We start from the raw sequence: 17,183 nt of genomic DNA on the forward strand, positions 1-17,183 counted from the left end.
TACACTGCGGATGGCTGGTTGGAATCATGTATTGTCTTTTTGCTGACTGGATAACACGCAACAAAATGCTTTTCGCTAAACCTCAGTACAGGTGACAATAAACTAAACTGCATTTATACACACATCTGAACACTAATGCTCCAGTATAACCCAACAGTATTATCTATACACCTCATGTCTCAACGTTTCAAATGCTCTAATCACTCGAAACCCTTCCTGTCCATATATCTGCTCCAATGTCTCTTAAATGTGGTAATTGTATTTGCTTCTAGAGCTTCCTCTGGCAGCTACAGACTATAGACAATAGGTCCAGGAGTATGCCATGTGGTCCTTCGAGCCAGCACCGCCATTCAATGTGATCATGGCTGATCATCCCCAATCAGTACCCCGTTCCTGCCTTCTCCCCATATCCCCTGACTCCACTATTTTTAAGAGCCCTATCTAGCTCTCTCTTGAAAGCATCCAGAGAACCTGCCTCCACGAGGCAACTTTGTGTACCTTCGATATTCCAGCATCTGCAGTTCCTTTTTGAACATCTTGGTGAATCTCGGCACCCTCTCCAACATCCTCCCCTTGTAGCTGGGGGTCCAGAACTGTACACAGTGCTCCAAGCAAGCGTGGTCCACCCCTGTCCCCGCCGTGCAGAGCGAGAGGACCCAATGGTTGCAGCGAGGGATGCAGCGGTGCTGGCAGCAACAATGTAGCGACTCGAGGGGACTTCAATGGGGCCGGGGGGAGAGGGTGTAGGCACATCTGTCCGGCCCCCGGGCCGCCTGGCTGGGGCGAGGCGGTGCCCCGAAGCCAGATGTTGAGGGGCGAGCGACTGTGGTGATCGGTGTGATGTTTCCTCCACAGCTGGCCAAGGGTGGACGGAGCGGAGCTGCAACGCGCCATGTTACAGATGTGCAGCAGAAGCAGAATAAAGATGTCAGTGTAGCCCGACTCAGCGCTGCCCGCAGTGCGTGTGGGTGTGGGTGTGGGTGTAGATGGATGGAGGGAGACTCCTCCCCGTCAGCTCTCTCTTTCGCTTTCGATTCCCGCAGACGGCAGAGCGCGGCCTCGGGGACTGAGTAACACGGGACCGGCGGGGAGACTGCGGGGGCCGGGGAGACTGGGCGGGGGAACTGCGTGTCGGTTCTCCGGGGCAAGTAAAGGAGTCAGTGTCAGGGATCAAAACCCGGGGTGAGAGGTGGGAGCCAGTGTCCAGGGTCGTTGCCCGGGGTGAGGGGTCGTTGCCCGGGGTGAGGGGTCGTTGCCTGGGGTGAGGGGTCATTGCCCGGGTGAGGGGTCGTTGCCCGGGTGAGGGGTCGTTGCCTGGGTCAGGGGTCGTTGCCTGGAGTGAGGGGTCGTAGTCCGGGTGAGGGGTCGTAGTCCGGGTGAGGGGTCGTTGCCCGGGTGAGGGTCGTTGCCCGGGTCAGGGGTCATTGCCCAGGTCAGGGTTTGTTGCCTAGGTCAGGGGTCGTAGTCCGGGTGAGGGGTCGTAGTCTGGGTGAGGGGTCGTTGCCCGGGTCAGGGGTCATTGCCCGGGTCAGGGGTTGTTGCCCGGGTCAGGGGTCGTAGCCCGGGTGAGGGGTCATTGCCTGGGTGAGGGGTGATCATGGACGAGATGGAAGAGCTGAACTGCTCCATCTGCCAGTGTCCGTTCCGTTGCCCAGTCACCACGGGGTGTGGCCACAGCTTCTGCTCAGAATGCCTGCAGGACCACTGGGGGCGGCAGACCAGCCCCAGCTGCCCACTGTGCCGACACCCCTACCCAGAGCGGCCCAAGCTCTCCAAGAGTGTGGCACTCAGCCGCATCTGTGAGTGGCTGCAGACCGTGGGGAGCAAGGCTCCGCCCGATGACCTCTGTCCCCTGCCCGGGTCCCAGCTGCAGGAAAGTAGGGCACTGGCCGATGACCTCTGCTCCATCGAAGATGAAGAGACTCGGGTAATGCACCAACACCCTGTACCTCATCTTCCCACCATATGTACCCATCCTCCTGAACCCCCTGTACTCACCCCCATACACCTGTACCCACCCCTGTACCTCTGCACCACGCCCTGTACCCACCCCCTGTAGCCCTGTACCCACCCCTGTATACCTGTACCCACCCTCTGTAGCCCTGTACCCACCCCTGTATACCTGTACCCACCCCCTGTAGCCCTGTACCCACCCCTGTATACCTGTACCCACCCCTGTATACCTGTACCCACCCCTGTATACCTGTACCCACCCCCTGTAGCCCTGTACCCACCCCTGTATACCTGTACCCACCCCTGTATACCTGTACCCACCCACTGTAGCCCTGTACCCACCCCTGAATACCTGTACCCCCCCCTGTAGCCCTGGACCCACCCCTGTATACCTACTTATACCCACCCCCTGTAGCCCTGTACCCACCCCTATACACCTGTACCCACCCCTGTAGCCCTGTACCCACCCCCTGTAACCCTGTACCCACCCCCTGTAGCCCTGTACCCACCCCTGTACCTACCCCCTGTAGCCCTGTGCCCACACCTATACCCACCCCCTATACACCTGTACCCACCCCTGTACCATCCCTGTACCCACCCCCTGTACACCTGTACCCACCCCCGTACACCTGTACCCACCCCTTGTACACCTGTACCAATGTACCCACCCACTGTACCACTGTATCCACCCCTTGCACCAACCCCCCCCCCCCATTGGGGCTGGGACTGACGACCTCTCGCTGTGCCAGGGCTCGGTACGCCAGGAGCTGCAGCTTGTGGAGTCGAGGCTGAGAGCAGTGTGGGAGGCAGAGGCTGCGCTGACCGAGAGGGCCGACTCCCTTCGGGTGAGCCTTGCCCACCGACGGTGGAGGGAGGGGGCCAGCTGGGGGGAGGGAGAGAGGGAGGGAAAGGCCATGGGGGAGGGTGAGAGTCACAGCGTGGGAACAGATCCTTCAGCACAACTTGCCCTTATCGACGAACATGGCCCATCTACACTAGTCCCACCTACCTGCATTTGGCCCAGAACCCTCTAAACCTTTCCTGTCCATGTACCTGTCTTAAACGCTATGATACCTGCCTCAACTACCTCCTCAGGCATCATATAAACATTATGCCTCAGGTTCCCATGAAATCTTTCCCCCACTCACCTTTAACCTATGTCCTCTGGATCTCAACTCTGGACAAAAAGACTCTGTGTATTCGTCCAATCTATTCCTCTCATTATTTTGTACACCTCTATAGGATCACCCTCATCCTCCTGCGCTCCAAGAAATAGAGTCCCAGCTTATTCAACCTCTCCAAAATAGCTGAGACCCTCGAGTCTTGGCAACATCCTCGTAAATCTTCTCTGAACCCTTTCAAGCTTGACAACATTTTTCCTATAAAATGGAGATCAAAACTGAACATAATACTTTAAATGCGGTCTCATAATGTCCTATATAATTGTAGAATAATCTCCCAACTTCTATATTCAATACTCTGATGAAGACCAATAGGCGGAAAGCCTTCCTGACCACCCAATCTACTACTCAGGACTACTCAGGGTAGATCCCTCTGCTCCCCAGAGGTCTACCATTCACTGTGTGGATCCTGCCCATGTTAGACTTCCCAAAATGTAACACCTCACATTCCTCCGTATTAAATTCCATCAACCATTTCTCAGCCCACCTGGCCAATCGATCAAGCTTCTGTTGTAATCTTTGACAGCCATCTTCACTATCTGCAAAACTACCCACTTTTGTATCATCTGCAAACTCTCTAATCATTTCATGTATGTTCTCATTCAAATCACTGATATAGATGACAAACAGTAACGGGCCCAGCACCGAACCCTGAGTCACACCACTAGTCACAGGCCTCCAATCCAAGAAGCAACCTTCCACCATCACCCTCTGCTTCCTTCCATGAAGCTAATTTTCTATCCATTCAGCTATTTCTCCTTGGATCCCATGCGATCTAACCTTCCAGAGTTGCATGCCTTGTCGAATGCCTTACTGAAATCCATATATATAACTTCTACAGCTCTGGCCTCATCAACCTTTTTGGTCATGTCACTAAGAAAGACACAAACAATCTTCGAGATGTACTGGAGGACAGAGGATCTAGGGAGACAGAAGAACTGTAAGAAATTTGCATTAGGTGAGAAATAGTATTGGGTAGACTGATGGAACTGAAGGATGATAAATCCCCAGGGCCTGATGGTCTGCATCCCAGGGTCCTCAAGGAGGTGGCTCTAAAAATCGTGGACGCATTTGTGATGTTCCAATGTTCTATAGATTCAGGATCAGTTCCTGTGGATTGGAGGGTAGCTAATATCCCACTTTTTACAAAAAGAGCGAGAGAGAAAACAGGGAATAATAGACCAATTAGCCTGACATCGGTGGTGGGAAGATGCTGTAGTCAATTATGAAGGGGAAATCCTTCTTGACTAATCAGGAATTTTTTGAGGATGTGACAAGTGAAATGGATGAAGGAGAGCCAGTGGATGTAGTGTATCTCTCTGTACTTTCAGAAAGCCTTTGATAAGGCCCACATTGGAGATTAGTGTGCAAAATTAGAGCACCTGGTATTGGGGGTAGTGTGTTGACATGGATAGGAAATTGGTCGCAGACAGGAAACAAAGAATAGGGATAAACGGGTCCCTGTCAGAATGACAGGCAGTGGCGAGTGGAGTGCCGCAAGGCTCGGTCCTGGGGCCGCAACTATTTACAATATATATGAATGATTTAGATGATGGGATTAAAAGTAACATTAGCAAATTTGCGGATGACACAAAGCTGGGTGGCAGTGTAGACTGTGAAGAGGATGCAAGGAGGTTGCAGGGTGACTTGGATAATTTGAGTTAGTGGGCAGATGCATGGCAGATGCAGTACAATGTAGATAAATGTGAGGTTATCCACTTTGGCGGCAAAAACACGGAGGCAGATTATTATCTCAATGGTGTCTGATTAGGAAAAAAGGAAGTGCAACGAGACCTGGGTGTCCTTGTACACCGGTCACTGAAAGTAAACAAGCAGGCAGTGAAGAAAGCTAATGGCATGTTGGCCTTCATAACAAGAGGATTTGAGTATAGGAGTAAAGGGGTCCATCTGCAGTTGTACAAGGCCCTGGTGAGGCCACATCTGGAATATTGTGTGCAGTTTTGGTCTCCTAATTTGAGGAAGGACATCCTTGCTATTGAGATGGTGTAGCGTAGGTTCACAAGGTTAATCCCCGGGAAGGCGGGACTGTCATACAAGGAAAGATTGACTTATATTCACTGGAATTTAGAAGGATGAGGGGATATCTTATAGAAAAGTATAAAATTATTAAAGGACTGGTCAAGCTAGATGCATGAAAATTTTTCCCAATGATGAACCAGGGGCCACAGTCTAAGAATAAGGGGAAGGCCATTTAAAACTGATAAGAAAAACAAAATCACCCAGAGAGTTGTGAATTTCAAGTGAAGTCAAGTCAAGAGAGTTTATTGTCATGTGTCCCAGACAGGACAATGAAATTCTTGCTTGCTGCAGCACAATAGAATATAGTAAGCAAAAATACAGAACAGTTCAGTTCAATATACACATAAATAAGCAGATAAAGTGCAATAGGCAGATACAGTTCAGAGTCTGTTTGTTGGTGAGTGTAATAGCCTGATGGCTGTGGGGAAGCAGCTGTTCCTGAACCTGAATGTAACAGATTCCAGGCTCCTGTACCTTCTACCCGATGGTAGCGGAGAGATGAGTGTGTGGCCAGGATGGCGTGGGTCCTTGATGATGTTGGCTGCCTTTTTGAGGCAGTGGCTGCGATAGGTCCCTTCGATGGTGGGGAGGTCAGAGCCGATGATGGACTGGGCAGTGGTTACAACTTTCTGCATCCTTTTTCGCTCCTGGACGCTCAGGTTGCCGAACCAAGCCACGATGCAACCGGTCAGCATGCTCTCTACTGTGCACCTGTAGAAGTTAGAGAGAGTCCTCCTTGACATACCGACTCTGTAATCTTCTCAGGAAGTAGAGGCACTGATGTGCTTTCTTTATAATTGCATCAGTGTGCTGGGACCAGGAAAGATCTTCGGAAATATGCACGCCCAGGAGTATGTGTGTATGTGAGAGAGAGAGTGTGTGTGTGTGTGTGTATGTGAGAGAGAGAGAGTGTGTGTGTGTGTGTATGTGAGAGAGAGAGAGAGTGTGTGTGTGTGTGTGTATGTGAGAGAGAGAGAGTGTGTGTGTGTGTGTGTGTATGAGAGAGGGAGAGAGAATGTGTGTGTGTGTGTGTATGAGAGAGTGTGTGTATGTGTGTGTGTGTGTGTGTGAGAGAGAGTGTGTGTGTGTGTATGTGAGAGAGGGAGAGAGTGTGTGTGTGAGGAAAACGATGTGATGGCTGACGTCAGGCTTTTAACGGCCTCCTGCACGTGGGGTTGCCACGTAGCTGTCCACCACACCTAGCAGCTCTTCCTGTTCCTGCACCCCTTGCATACTCCCGAGATCTTCAGCCATCGTCCCCTCTTCTTGACCAGCCCAGTCCTGGTCACCAAATCAATCCGGCTTGTGAGACACGACCTTCCACGTCTAAAACCATGCTGACTATCCCTAATCAGCGATTGTCCATCTAAATGCATGAATATCTTATCCCTTAAGGGTCAGTCCCTCTTTCACAACCTAATTCACAACCTTATTTACTCGTGGGCATTTTTCATCATGCTAGAAAAACGCCCCGACCTACTTGATGCCACGAGTGCCTGCGACCTCGTGACGACCATGCTGCGAGTATGAGTCAAGGGCAAACTCGGCAGAGGTGGTGAAAGTGGGACAGGCTCTTTAGGTTTCCTGGCCTTTCCCTGCAGCACTTCTTGAACAGAGGAGGGACGCCTGTCACCTAAAAGTCTGTGAGCGTTCACTTTATCCGTGCCCCTCCTGCTCTTGCACACCTCAATAAGGTCACCACTTAGCCTTCTACACACCAAAGAAAAACTCTCACCCTATACAACTTCTCCCTGTAACTCAGGCCCGCAGGCAGGCCCAGGGAACATGCTGGTGGATCTCTTCTGCGCCCTCCCTGCTGGGTGGGGGTCAGGGCTGGATACACTGGGAGGGGGGGACTCAGGGTGACCCCATGTGTCAGTGTTGCTGGAGTCTGGGCAAGAGACGATGGTGAGTGGGGGGGGGGGGGGGGACTGTGGGTGTCAGGGTGGGAGGGGCCAGGGAAGGGTCGGGGTGGGGTCAGGGGAGGATGGGTGCGGGTAGCCAAGGAGGGTGATTGGGGGGTCAGGGATGGTTGGTGGGGTGGGTCAGGTTGGAAGGTCGGAGATGGGTTTGCGGGGAGGTCTGGTGGGTGAGGGGCAGGGTGAGGGTTTGATGGGGGCTTGGGGTGGGCATGGACTGGGAGGTCTCTGGTGATCTCGGGGTGACAGGCTGCCCTTGCTGTGCCCAGGAGTCGATGTGGCGTGCGCGGGTGCAGTTGGGCCGGGCGCTGGGGGAGGTGGGCCGTCGCATGGAGGGGACGGTAGCGGAGGAGGGGGATCGCCTGGAGCAGAGCCGGGCCAAGCTGCGGGAGCGGTGGACGGAGCTCAGCGCCCTGATACCCCAACAAGGGGCCGCACTGCTGCAGGTAGGTCACGCACTCTGACCAATGACCCCTGACCTGCCACCACTGACCCCACCCTCCCCGACCCCTGACCTGCCACCACCGACCCCACCCTCCCCGACCCCTGATCCTCCCCGACCTATGTCCCGTCACCCTCCACGACTCTGACTCCCTGACCCGCTACCCCATCTTCCCTGACCCGCGACCCCACACACTCCAACCCCTGACCCGCCAACCCTGACCCCACCCTTTCTCTTCCCGACCCCTGACCCCCACCGACCCTGACCCCCACCCTCCACAACCACTGACCCTCCACTTTCCCCGATCCCTGACTCCACCCTCCACACCAACCTGACCCCCCTCCCCCCCACACTGATATGCGGTGCTGCTCTCTCCACAGGGCTGGCAGAGACTGGAGCCGTGCCCAGACGGGCTGCTCCTTCCTGCTGGCCAGACAGACGTCTGCGCTGCCCTCACCGCCCTGCAGCAAGTGGTGACGACCGCAGTCGAGCAGCTACAGGCCCAGCTGTGTGGGAGCAGCACACATGCAGCAGGTCAGTCCCTGCTCATCCCCACTCCCAGCTCACCCCTGTCTGTGTCTGCTGTCCATTGTCCATATCTGCTGACCTGTCTGTGTCTGTGACTGCAGAGGCCGCTGCGACTCCTGGGCACTCACGTCGCAGCGGACTCTGCAGTCCGTCTGTCTTTTTTATTTTTTGTCTTGTTTAAATGTAGTTAAATGTTTTTTTTTAATGTTTTTTTTAACTGGGTATGTGTGTGGGGGGGGGGGGGTGGGGAAACTTTAAAATCTTTTCCCTGTACGGAGAACCCGACCTTTTCTCTGTCGGGTCTCCGTTGTCGTTGGGGCCTAGCACCGTGGAGCGGCCTCCAACCGGAACGACCTGGGGCTCCAGTCGCGGAGCTGCGGACTTACCCACCATCGCGGAGCTGGCTGAGTTCGGAGCGGGGGGAGCTGTGGTGGCGATCTGATGCGGCCCGACCCCCGGAGATTCGGAGGCTCCAACCGCAGGTCTGGTGGACGGTGACACCGGGAGCCCGCGGATCCCTGCTGGGAGACCGCTTTTGGGGGCTTCCGCAACGGCGACTTCTCCCGCCCGAGTTGCGGGGTTGAAGAGTACCTGGAGCCGGGCCTTACATCACCGCCCCGCGCGGCTTTAAATGGGCGCGGGACTTGCTAGCGCCCGCCGGGGGCTCCAACACTAAGACCTTGCATCACCCGGCGCGGCTTTAATGGCCGCGGGACACTTACCATCGCCCGCCGAGGACTTTGACTCTGACATCAGGAGGAGTGCAGGGGAGAGATAAGACTTTGCCTTCCATCACAGTGCGGAGGAGATTCACTGTGATGGATGTTTGTGTAAATTGTGTTATGTCTTGGTTCTTTTTCTTGTGTGTATGACTGCAGAAACAACATTTCGTTTGAACCTCAAGAGGTTCAAATGATAACAAATAAATTGTATTGTCTGCTGACCCTGCCTATGTCCACTGACTTCTCCAACCCCTGTGTCTGCTGGCCCTTGACCCCTATTTGTGTCTGCTGACCCCTCTGTGTCAAGGGTTGGGGGGGGCATCTGTGCTCAGTGCCAGAGATGATGATGTGACATCTGCACAGATCAGGCCGACCAGACGCAAGATTTGGACGGTCAGACGCCGAGAACAGACACTCAGACGCCGAGACCAGAGGCTCAGACGGCTGGACCAGATGTTCAAACACTGGGTGTGGACAACGCACACGCATCTAACATCCTCCCACCGGCGGCCAGCGCGGACACAGTCGGGGGAGTGGAGGCACCGAGCGGGAACATGGACCCCACCCCCGGTACAGATATGGAGCACTCCTCCTCTACCCCACCCCTTGTCCCCTCCCTTGTCCCCATTCGCCCCCCTTCTCCCACCCCACCCCCCCCCCCATCTCCACCGTCCCCTCTCGCACCCCCACCCTTGCCCGGACCCCACTCCCCAGTCTGATAGTGACCCCTTTCCTCTACCACAGCAACCCTTGGTCCCCTCTGGCCCGACCCATCCCCCTTTCCCCAGTCTGACATTACCCCCTCCTCTCTCCAACAGCTGCCCCGTCCTCACCTCTGCCCGGACCCTCCGTGGAGATGGTCACCAGAGAGCAGCTGCTGCAGAGTGAGTATCAGAGGGAACGTGCCCTCCCCTAGGTCACAGGCCACGGGGCAGTGTCACGGGCTGGGGTTGTGGGGCTATTTGGAACCAATGTATAGATGTCTTTAAGTAGAAACAAGAATCTGCAGATGCTGGTTAATACACAAAAAGACACAGAGTGCTGGAGTAACTCAGGACAGACGGCATCTCTGGAGAACATGGCTTTTCAGGTCGATACCTTTTTTCCGACGCTGATGAGGGTCTCAACCTGAAACATCACATATTCCTTCTCTCTAGAGGTGCTGTCTGTCTGTCCCGCTTATTTACTCTGCTTGTTCCAACCAAGTGCTGCTTGGTTGGAACAAAGGCCAGAGTTAAGAACAGAAAATGTGAGCGTTTGGATGATTTACAGATTGTGAAGCCAGGCGGAGAGAAGCAGAGGGGTGGGGAGAGGAGAGACAGGGGGCCAGTGGAGGGTGTGAGGGAAGGAAGGGGGTGAACATTTGGGTTTTCAGCTGCCCAGGGGGAATGTGCGACGTTCTTCCCCCAGCCTGCGTGCGGTTTCACGGGCAGTGGAGGAGGGCAGGGGAGGGGTAGTAAGAATCAGATTCAAACAGCAGGGAACCAGGCCCTTCGGCCCGCCACGCCCAGGCTGACCAGGATACACTCGCCCAGCTGCTCACCCTTGGCCCTTCTCACCATTGCTGTCCGAGTGATCCATTGGTGATCATTTTCCAATGATCTCTCGACTCTAGATCATATCCTGTGGACTGGAGGGTAGCCACTGGAGGGTAACTCCACTTTTTAACAAAAGAGGGAGAGAGAAAACAGGGAATTATAGACCTGTTCGCCTTACATCGGTAGTGGGGAAGCTGCTGGAGTCGATTATTACAGATGTTATAGCAGCGCATTTGGAAAGCAGTGACAGGATCGGCCAAAGTCAGCGTGGATTTATGAAGGGGAAATCATGCTTGACTAATCTAATGGAATTTTTTGAGGATGTAACAAGTTGAATGAATAAGGGAGAGCCAGTGGATGAGGCGTATCTGGACTTTCAAAAAGCCTTTTTGACAAGGTACCACACAAGAGATTAGTGTGCAAAATCAGAGCACATGGTATTGGGGGTAGGGTATTGACATGGATAGAGAACTGGTTGGCAGACAGGAAACAAAGAGTTGGTATTAGCAGATCCTTTTCAGATAGGCAAGCAGTGACTAGTGGGGTACCGCAAGGCTCGGTGCTGGGACCCCAGTTGTTTACAATATATATTATTGATTTAGACGAGGGAATTTAATGTAACATCTCTAAGTTTGCGGATGACACAAAGCTGGGTGGCAGTGTGAGCTGCGATGAGGATGCTATGCGGCTGCAGGGTGACTTGGATAGGCTGGATGAGTGGGCAGATGCAGTGTAATGTGGATAAATGTGAGGTTATCCACTTTGGTGGCAAAAACAGGAAGGCAGATTATTATCTGATTGGTGTCAGATTAGAAGAAGGGGAGGTGCAACAAGACATCGGGTGTGCTTGTACATCAGTCACTGAAAGTAAGCATGCAGATTCAGCAGGCAGTGTTGGCCTTCTTTGCGAGAGGATTTGAGTTTAGGAGTAAGGAGATCCTAAAGCACAACTGCCCAGGGCCCCGACTATTGTATGCAAATTTGCTCTCCTAATTTGAGGAAGGACATAATTGCTATTGAGGGAATGCAGCGTAGGTGGCGGTGGTGGCGGCGCGACTCGTTGCAGCGGCTCCTACAGCCTGTCTGTCTTTTATTTTTTATTTTTGTCTAGTTAAATGTAGTGTTTGTGTTTTTTAAAGCTTGGTTTTAAATGTGTATATGTGGGGGGCGGGGGGGGGGGGAGGGGGAAACCGTTTTAAATCTCTTCCCTGTACGGGAGACCCGACCTTTTCCCTGTCGGGTCTCCGTTGTCGTTGGGGCCTAGCACCGTGGAGCGGCCTCCAACCTGAACGACCCGGGGGCTCGGGAGTCTGCGGAGCTGTGGAGCTGCGGACTACTCACCATCGTGGGGCTGGCCGGCCTCGGTGCGTGGGGAGCGGTGGTGACTCGCTGCTGCGACTCGACTCCTGGGGCTCGGAGGCTCCAGCAACGCAGCCGCAGGTCCGGTGGACCGGGACATCGGGAGCTCGCGGGTCCGGGGGGAGAGACCGCTTCCCGGAGCTCCCGCAACGCAACTTCTCCAGCCCGTGTCGCGGGGTTGGAACGACCTGGAGCGGGGTCATACATCGCCCGGCACGGCTTCATGGCCGTGGGACATTACAGCGCCCGCCGGGGCTCCGACCTTGTACTTTCAGACCGGGAGCGGGGCCGTAAATCGCCCCGCGCGGCCTAAAATGGCCGTGGGACTTATCATCACCCGCCTGGGGCTTGGACATCGGGAGAGACATGGAGAGCAGGGGAGAGAAAAGACTTTGCCTCCATCACAGTGGGTTCACTGTGATGGATGTTTGTGTGAACTTAATTGTGTGTATGTCTGTAGGACATTGTCTTTGTTTGTATGGCTGTGGAAACAAAATTTCGTTTGAGTCTCACTGGGGCTCAAATGACAATAAATTGTATTGTATTAGGTTCACCAGGTTTATTCCTGGGGCTGACATATGATGGATCGACTGAGTTTGTATTCACTGGAATTTAGGATGAGAAGGGATCTTATAGAAACATATACAATTATTAAGGGATTGGACAGGCTAGATGCAGAAAAGATGTTCCCGGTGATGGGGGAGTCCAGAACCAGGGGTCACAGTTTAAGAATAAGGGGTAGGCCATTTAGGACTGAGATGAGGAAAAGCGTTTTCACCCAGCCAGTTTGTGAATCTGTGGAATTCTCTGCCACAGAAGGCAGTGGACGTTAATTCACTGGATGTATTCAAGAGAGTTATGGCCTGTCCCACTTAGCCAAATTTTTCAGACGAGTACAGGCGACAGCCGCAAAACTTTCAACATGTTGAAAAGTTTTCGGCAACAGTGACGACAATTTTTGCTGTCGTAGGTGCTGTCGTAGGTTGTCGCCAGGTGTCGTAGGTGAATTCCATTAAAACTAGTCCCTGGCAGTCGCCTAAGTGGGACAGGCCCATAAGGTATACCTTTTAGGGCTACAGGATCAAGGGGTATGGGGAGAAGGCAGGAATGGAGTACAGATTGATGATGGTAGACAAAAATGCCGGGTGAGGCAGCCACTATGGAGCGAAGGAATAGGGGACGTTTCGGGTTGAGACCCTTCTTCAGGCTGACGTGGGGGGGGGGGGGCGGGAAAAAGAAAGGAAGAGACGGAGACAGTGGGCTGTGGGAGAGCTGGGAAGGGGAGGGGAAGGAGGGCGAAAGCAAGGACTACCTGAAATTGGAGAAGTCAATGTTCATACCGCTGGGGTGTAAACTACCCAAGCAAAATATGAGGTGCTGTTCGTCCAATTTACGGTGGTCCTCACTCTGGCCATGGAGGAGGCCCAGGACAGAAAGGTCGGATTCGGAATGGGAGGGGGAGTTGAACTGCTGAGCCATCGGGTGATAAGGTTGGTTAATGCGCACTGAGCGGAGGTGTTGGGTGAAGCAATGTAGTGCAGTTGACACCTAGAACCTGTGATTGTTGATGATCAGCCATGATCATATTGAATGGGGTGCTGGCTCCAAGGGCCGAATGCCCTACTCCTGCACCAATTCTCTGTGTTTCTATGTATCTATTCTCTATGTTTCTATTCTCTGTGTTTCTATTATCTGTTTCGATTCTCTATGTTTCTATTCTCTATGTTTCTCTATAGGTGTGGAGTGGCGGTGCCTAACGGCAGCGGCTTGACTGCAGTCCGTCTGTCTTTTTTTATTTTTGTCTCGTTAAATGTATGTTTTGATTCTAGTTTTATTCTTTTTTTTAGCTGGATATATGTGGGGGGGGGACCGTTTAATCTCTTCCCTGTACGGGGACCTGACTTTTTTCCTGTCGGGTCGCCGATGTCGTTGGGCCTAACATCGTGGAGCCGGCGGCGGCCTCCGGACGGAACCAACCTGAGGGCTCCGGTCGCGGAGCCTGCGGACTTGCCATCGCGGAGCTGGCCGACTTCGGAGCGGGAGGAGCTGTGGTGGCGCGCGGCTGCAACCCGACTTCGGAGCTTTGGAGGCTCCGGCCGCAGGCCCTGTGGACGGTAACATTGGGAGCTCGCAGGTCCCTGGTGGGAGACCGCATTTCGGAGCTCCTGCAACGGTAACTTATCCTGCAGGAATCGCGGGGTTTAAAGGACTTGGAGCGGGGCCTAACATCGCCTGACGAGGCTTAAACGACCGCGGGACTTACCATCGCCCGCCGGGGGCTTTAACATCGTGAGCCCCAGTCGCCTCGACGCTGCAGTTGGACCGCTGGCCCGCGGGAGAAGAACAAAGGGAAGAGATAAGACGTTTGCCTTCCATCACAGTGAGGAGATGTTGGAGATTCACTGTGATGGATGTTTGTGTAAATTGTGTTAAGTGTGTGTCTTGGTTTTTTTTGTAATTGTTAAGACTGTAGAAATGCAATTTTGTTCAAACCAAGCTGTTTGAATGACTTTTGAAAGGCATTCTATTCTATATGTTTCTATTCTCTGTGTATCTATTCTGTTTCTATTCTCTGTGTATCTATTCCCTCTGTTTCTATTCTTTATCTCTGTTTCTATTCTGTCTCTTTGTTTCCATTCTCTGCCTCTATGTTTCTATTCGCTATGTCTGTTTATATTCTCTATGTATACATGTTTCTATTCTGTTTCTATTTTCCATGTATCTGTTTCTCTATGTATCTCTGTTTCTCTATGTATCTATTCTCTATGTATCTATTCGCTATTGGGCCTGTCCCATTAAGGAAACCTTTTAGGCGACTGGAGGAGACTATGCATGTTCGCGGGTGGTTGCCGGGGAGTCGCCTTCATGGTCGTGAGGAGTTCCCGCATTCTGGGAGCTAGTCGTGGCCTCATTATGGTCGCCGCGAATTTTTCAACGTGTTGAAAAATTAGCGGCGACCAGAATTAAGCCGCCATAGAGATTAGTGAGAATTCTCGTGTCACAGGTGCAGTGGTAGTGAGTTGCCAGGAGGTCGAAGGTTCTTGTAGGTTGTAGCCGGTGCTGACCGATGAATTTCATTCGCTCATTGGGGAAAAAAAGTAAGCAGTTGTTTTTAGAACCAAGGATAACTGACCGGTAATGTTAAATGTCCACCGAGCTTCACAGCCGTGTATCTCTGGCTTCTTAAAAGTTGTCTCCTTCTCCCCCCTCTCCCCCACGCCCCCCCCCCCTTAAAGGACATGCGTGACCCTTCTCGTAGTGTGCTTTCCCCGTCTTGACAGTCACAGGCAGTCGCCTACAAAATCGCCCGTGGGTCAGGCCCATATGTCTCTCTTCTCTATGTATCTATTCTGTGTGTTTCTATTCTCTATGTATCTATTCTGTTTCTATTCTGTTACTATGTTTCTATTCTCTGTGTTTTTATTATCTATGTTTCTATTCTCTGTGTTTCTATTCTCTGTGTTTCTATTCTCTGTGTTTTTATTATCTATGTTTCTATTCTCTGTGTTTCTATTCTCTATGTTTCTGTTCTCTATGTTTCTCTCTATGTTTCTATTATCTATGTTTCTATTCTCTATGTTTCTATTCTCTATGTTTCTGTTCTCTATGTTTCTCTCTATGTTTCTATTCTCTATGTTTCTATTCTCTATGTTTCTATTCTCTATGTTTCTGTTCTCTATGTTTCTCTCTGTGTTTCTATTCTCTATGTTTCTGTTCTCTATGTTTCTATTCTCTATGTTTCTATTTTTTGTTTGTATTCTCTATGATTTTCTATTCTCATAGACTGTCCCTGGTTCCCCAATATTAACCACCCCCCCCCCCCCCTCTTGCCCGCAGGCTGGACAGCGGTGAGCTTTGACGAGAGCACAGCCTCGGGGGAGCTGCGTGTCTCGGAGCAGGGTGCGCTGGCCAGTAACGTGTGGCCGGAGAGCCAGGAGCGTGCAGAGGGGCGGGGGCGCTTCCAGCGGCTCTGCCAGGTGCTGGGGCTGCCGGGGTTGGAAGGCCGGCACTACTGGGAGGTGGCGGTGAGTGGGCAGCCGGTGATGGTGGGTCTGGCCCACAGCGAGATGGATCGCCGGCGCCGGGACAATGCCTCTCTGCTGGGGCGCAACCCTTTCTCCTGGTGCCTGGAGGTGTCCCAGGGCAAGGCAGTTGCCTGGCACGACAGGCAGCCGGGGGGCACGCTGCAAGCCCCGCACTCTAACATCGGCCTGCTGCTCGACCTCCCGCAACACACCCTGACCTTCTACAGCCTCGGCCCTGCCCCCACCCTGCTCCACCGCTTCTCCGGACCCTTCCTCCATACCCTGTTCCCCGCCTTCTACATCAACCGGAAAGCCAGTGTCCGCATCCTGCCCCGCAACTGGGTCACGGGGAAATTGGTGTAGGGTCACGGGGCAACAGGATTAAGGGCACAGGGTAAAGGGCAATGGGCGGAGGGTGTAGGGGAAACGGACGTAAGGTCCAGTTTAGTCATTGTCTCGTGCACCGAGGTTCAGCGAAAAGCTTTTTGTTGCGTGTTACCCAGTCAGTGGAAAGCCGATCAAGCATCCCACAGTGTACATGAACAGTACAACATTTAGACTAACATAATGTCCAATTCAATATAATTCAAAGGTCACGAATGGGGTAATTGGGAGTTCAGGGCTGCTCTCTAGTTGCTGATAGGATGGTTCAGTTGCCTGATAACAACTGGGACTAAACTGTCCCTGAATGTGGAGGTGTGCGTTTCCACACTTCTGTACCTCTTGCCTGATAGGGAGAGGAGAGAACAAGGGGTGAGACTGTTCCTTGGTTTTGCTGGTGGCCTTGCCAAGGCAGCGTGAGGTAATAGATTGTCATTGAAAGGGAGGTTGGTCTGGGCTACATCCACTGCACTGCATCATGGGCCAATGGGCGTAGGGTCACAGGGTGTAGAGTCACAGGGGCAATGGTCATAGGATCATCAGGTGTAGGGTCACAGGGACAATCAATGGGTGTCGGGTCATAGGATCAACCTGGGTCAATTAGGGTCCCAGTTCCACAGCGGCTCCCTCTGCCCCTCCCTCACCCCGACACTGCCCTGTGAGGGGCAACTGCGCGCGTGACAGAACAGCTGAGCACGGATGTGTAACGGCATTTATTGGAGCTGATGTTGACACAAGCAGTACAAGCTGATGTACAGAGGATAATAAAGTGTGGCATGTCGCCGCGGCAGTGAACCTGGGCTCTTGTGGTGAGTTCTCATTCCGCACATCACTCGTAGAGTCACAGGGCTGGACAGCAGCCACACGCCACTGAAGGCTCTTGGCCACCCACACCCACCATTACACGTTCATAGCTGCAGAATCAGGCCATTCGGCCCATTGAGTCTACTCCACCATTCAATCGTGGCTCATCTATCTTTCGCTCTCAACCCCATTCTCCTGCCATCTCCCCATAACCCCTGACACCCGTACTAATCAAGGACCTGTCGATCTCCGCTTTAAAAATACCCATTGGCTTGGCCTCCGCAGCCAACT

The 17,183-nt window shown here is 52.9% G+C and overlaps 1 protein-coding gene across 4 annotated transcripts; it reads left to right on the forward strand.

The window, feature by feature from the left end:
* The first annotated feature begins 1,014 nt into the window (after positions 1 to 1,014).
* On the forward strand, positions 1,015 to 16,888 carry LOC116969782 (E3 ubiquitin/ISG15 ligase TRIM25-like). Of its 4 annotated transcripts, none has more exons than XM_033016563.1 (7): positions 1,016 to 1,927; positions 2,703 to 2,798; positions 7,363 to 7,539; positions 7,916 to 8,069; positions 9,149 to 9,361; positions 9,604 to 9,669; positions 15,520 to 16,888. In XM_033016563.1, exons 1-7 carry the CDS (start codon positions 1,598 to 1,600, stop codon positions 16,068 to 16,070), a joined length of 1,587 nt encoding a protein of 528 aa, XP_032872454.1. In that variant the 5' UTR covers positions 1,016 to 1,597; the 3' UTR covers positions 16,071 to 16,888. The 4 variants fall into 4 exon arrangements, with proteins under 4 accessions (XP_032872456.1, XP_032872454.1, XP_032872455.1 ...); XM_033016564.1 differs by having other exon boundaries at positions 9,149 to 9,355; XM_033016565.1 differs by lacking the exon at positions 9,604 to 9,669 and having other exon boundaries at positions 1,015 to 1,927; positions 9,149 to 9,355.
* Positions 16,889 to 17,183: the final 295 nt, after the last annotated feature.

This window comes from Amblyraja radiata, unplaced genomic scaffold, assembly GCF_010909765.2.
Source record: "Amblyraja radiata isolate CabotCenter1 unplaced genomic scaffold, sAmbRad1.1.pri scaffold_1173_ctg1, whole genome shotgun sequence".
NCBI classification, from domain to species: Eukaryota; Metazoa; Chordata; class Chondrichthyes; order Rajiformes; family Rajidae; genus Amblyraja; species Amblyraja radiata.